This window comes from Alligator sinensis, unplaced genomic scaffold, assembly GCF_000455745.1.
Source record: "Alligator sinensis unplaced genomic scaffold, ASM45574v1 scaffold1065_1, whole genome shotgun sequence".
In the NCBI taxonomy this organism is placed as follows: Eukaryota; Metazoa; Chordata; order Crocodylia; family Alligatoridae; genus Alligator; species Alligator sinensis.
Window position 1 is genome coordinate 673726 of NW_005842812.1, and position 3632 is coordinate 677357.

The following is a 3632-nucleotide window of genomic DNA, read 5'->3' on the forward strand; positions in this document are numbered from 1 at the left end:
TGGACGGGCGGGGGCTGCGGGTGCTGGCGGCGTGTCTGACGGAGCAGGGGGCCGAGCGGCTGTGGCAGGTGACGTTGGGGAGGCTGAAGACGGTGATCTTGGATGTGACCAAATCTGACAGCATCCATGCCTCCACTGCCTGGGTGATGGGACAGGTGAGGGACAAAGGTGAGGGCTGGCTCTGCCCGTTGTCAGCTCCAGCAGAGGCTTGGGCACTGGAATAGGTGAGGCTGGAACCAATCTCCCCTTGCCCAGGACAGTTCCGCCCGGGAAGGGGGTTGGCTTGAGGAAAACTTTTGTTGAGTGAAAACCAGACCCTCATCATAACGCAGTCAGGGCAGGAGGGGTCGGCTGCCCCATCAGAGACTGCAAGGGAGGTACAGGGCAAGGGCCGAGCCACGGATCCCCTGCTCTGGGACCTGGCCTGGGCCAGGTAAGGAGCCAGCCCAGCGCTCTCACACTCTCCTCTCTGTAGGGCTCCGGGGCCCGGTGGACAACGCAGGGATCTCTGGATGCGTTTGCCACAACGAGCAGCAGCAGCCCACACCTCTGAGCACCCTCCACTCTGACGTGGGAGCTTCACAAGGTGGGGCAGTGGGGAGGGAGTCGCGCAGGTCCTTGTCTTTTGTTGTTACACACCTTTCACAGTAGAAGCGGGTGTTGGAAGTCAGGCGTGCTGGACACTCACCCCCGGACTTGGCTCCACGGAGCAGCCTTGCTCAGTGACTGGCGTTCCCACGAAGCGCAAGAGAAGCTGGGGCGATGCGTCCACCACGGGGGACGGGGCAGACACTGTTCTTGGTGTAACAAAGAAATAAAGGTGACGGGTGAAAGACCGAACCCTGTGGACTCTAAGGTGGTGGTGGGAGGGGGCTTGCATGTTCTCTGGGCTACACCATGCACAGACTTGTTAGGCCAGGCTGCTCTTCCCGCCAGTGCAGGTAGTGCCTGAGTTGTAGGGACACCCTGATCCATGGGCAATAAAACCCCCTTTCTCAGCTTCACATTAGGCATTTTCCCAGGATGAGAGCTCTCCTCCCTCCCCAGTCTGGGCTTGCCCAAGACACCCACAGAGGGGCTGCTCCCTGGAGCTGGCAGCCGCAGACACATTGGGAGATGGGGTTCAATGAAGTTTGTCCTCCAGGGGCAGGTGCACATCAGGCCTCCCCGCCAGGCACGGCCCATCCAGGCCATGCTCTCAGGTGGCAGCTCTCACCTGCCCTGCAAGCAGCATCACCATTTCCAAGGCCAGGCTTAGAGCTTCTCTGAAGGACGAAGCCTTGGTTTCAAGCCTCCAGCGCTCACAATGTGGCAAGGGTCTGGTAACCAGTGACAGCAGTCCCCTCTGCCCGGCGTTCCCCAGGATTTCCCCACAGCTCTATGCCCAATCCACCAGCTGGCCGCTGGGACCTGCCCATGCTGGGTCCATCCTGGTCCACATCTTTCCCACCACGCAACACCTTTGGCTTTGAAGCCCGTAACAAGCACAAGTGGGGCTTGGGTCATAGCAGCCATCAGCAGCCAGCGCCTTCTCTGCCCTGCGCTTCCCTCTCGGTACGAGACAGGAAAGAGGGGTTGCTTCCCCCAGGATTATATCTTTACTTACTCCTGCTCCCATCAGGTAGGAATGAGCCGGGTCTCCCTGGTTCTGGCACCTCCGCCCCTCTCTGCTCTTTGGCTCAGCAAAGGCCCCACAAAGCAAATCCCTCCCATCCCCTGGAGCCAGCAGGACAAGCGAGAGGACCAGACATCTCCTGGCTTTTCCTCCTTGCTGCAGAGATAAACAACCAGAGCAAAGAGGACAGGAATGGAGAACGTGGGAGAGGAGACCTGTGATCTACCTCCCTCCTCAGGCACAAATATCGACACCAAGACACACATTTACATCGGTTCCTGGCAGTTGTCTCTGCTCCTCCCTCCACCATCTCCATTCCCTCCTGACCTTGGGCACTGTTCATCGCAGCCCTGATCAGGATGATCCAAGGACAGGACCTGAGTAGAAGGGTGCAGAGACCCGTGTGCAGGTAGGATTTCCCCTTCCAGTTAGTCGGCCGAGTGCCTGGGAATGGGAGCCCTGTCGAGGGTCTCCAGGGCTGGGACACAGACTGCCAAGGTAAGGAACCGCCTGAGCCGGGCTGCTCAGGGGCATCATATTCACCAGCCTCTCCTGCTACCTCATCCTGCCATGTAAACTGATGTAAAGAGGCTGTTGGTCAGTCCCAAGGTGATCTGTGAATGCGAGCATGTGTGTGCATGTGTGTGTGCACGTGGGTGTGTACGCACTAGGTCTTCATAACGCAGAGATAAAGGAAGCTCCACATCTCTAAGCAAACACAACTTCAGCTCAGGCGTCTGTTGTACCTTGGTGGGGGCAGGTGGGAAGCTTTGGTCTGCTCGCGAGCACGGGGTCCCTTCAGGTCCTCCCAGGAACCTGGACTCGGTCTTGTCCCTCGGCTTCACTCAGCCAAAGCCCTGAGGAGCCCACGGGCGCATGCGGGTGCCCATCTCCATGCTGGGAGGGTGCTAGCAGGGTTTGCCTCGACACAGAGTCGCAGCCGGGAGAAGGCGGTAAGTGGCAGTAGACGCCTTGCGACCTGCCCCCAGTCCTTGCAGTGGGACGGAGATGGGCATTTCAGAGCCATACCAGAAATGTTCACACTGAAACCGATGGAATTAAATCACAGATGATACACACAGCAGGGATCCTGAATTTCATCCTCAAAAACAGCAGTCAACTTTCCTCAGGGTCTGCCCAAACAGCCCCGCTGCCCCCACAACTTCTTGGAGAAGGAGAGGCCTCTTGTTCAAGTAACAACATCTGGCAAGGCGGCAACTCTGGGCAGAACCAGCTGTTCTTCTGAGCAGTTCTTCTCCTCCGGCGTCTGTGACTCACCCCAGAGCGGGGGTCATTGCTTTCCAGGGGCTGCATGACCCAGAAGCCTGGAATGGGGGAGATCAGATGAAGGGCGATAAGACTGGGACTGTCAGTCAAAAGAACCTGGATGATGTTTGCAGGCAAAAGGCAGCAGTACGTGGTGGCCCTGCTGGTGCTGTACTTCCTGCGCCGATGGTACCGGGAGCAGCAGACAGTCGGGAACCTCCGGGACAAACACATCACGGGCTGCGACTATGGCTTCAGGCACCTGCTGGCTGGGCTCTCAGGAGGCAGCTCTCACTAGCCCTGCAAGCAGCATCCCGGGCTCCGGCAGGCAGGGCTCAGAGCTTCCCCAAAGCAGGGGCCTTGGTTTCAGGCCTTCAACACTGAGAAGAGAGCTGCAGTTTCCCACTGCGAAGCTCAGGGCCACACACCCGGGACTGAACTCACAACTCTCTCCCCTCCCTCGGGGGTCTTTAAGAGAAGGCTGGATAGGCATCTGGCTGGGGTCATCTGACCCCAGCGCTCTTTCCTGCCCAGGGCAGGGGGTCGCACTCGATGATCTGTTGAGGCCCCTCCCGACCCTGGCATCTAGGAATCTATGAAACTTTCTGGTCCCTAGCTGGCCACACAAGCCCCTTGGCCACAGAGCCTGACAACAGAGTAACGCTCCAGTAACCAGTGGCGGCAGACCCCTTTACCTGCACTCTTCAGGTTATCCCCGCAGCTCTGTGCCCAATCCACCACCCCGGCACCG

General features: G+C 58.8%; 1 protein-coding gene and 1 long non-coding RNA gene across 2 annotated transcripts in view; one reads left to right on the forward strand and one right to left on the reverse strand.

Annotated features, from left to right (window-relative positions):
• The window catches only part of LOC102371169 (17-beta-hydroxysteroid dehydrogenase type 6-like), an 8718-nt gene that overhangs the window by 1041 nt on the left and 4045 nt on the right, over positions 1 to 3632 (forward strand). Inside the window, exon 1 of the mRNA XM_006035227.3 lies at positions 1 to 168. This exon is cut by the window's left edge and continues 1041 nt beyond it. Within this exon, the coding sequence (XP_006035289.1) occupies positions 1 to 168 (168 nt within the window). The remainder of the gene's footprint in view (positions 169 to 3632) is intronic.
• Positions 5 to 3632, reverse strand: part of LOC112547922 — a 10086-nt gene continuing 6458 nt past the window's right edge. The window contains exons 5-6 of the long non-coding RNA XR_003091713.1: positions 640 to 792; positions 5 to 139 (exon numbers count right to left, since the gene is read on the reverse strand). This is a non-coding gene — a long non-coding RNA (uncharacterized LOC112547922). The remainder of the gene's footprint in view (positions 140 to 639; positions 793 to 3632) is intronic.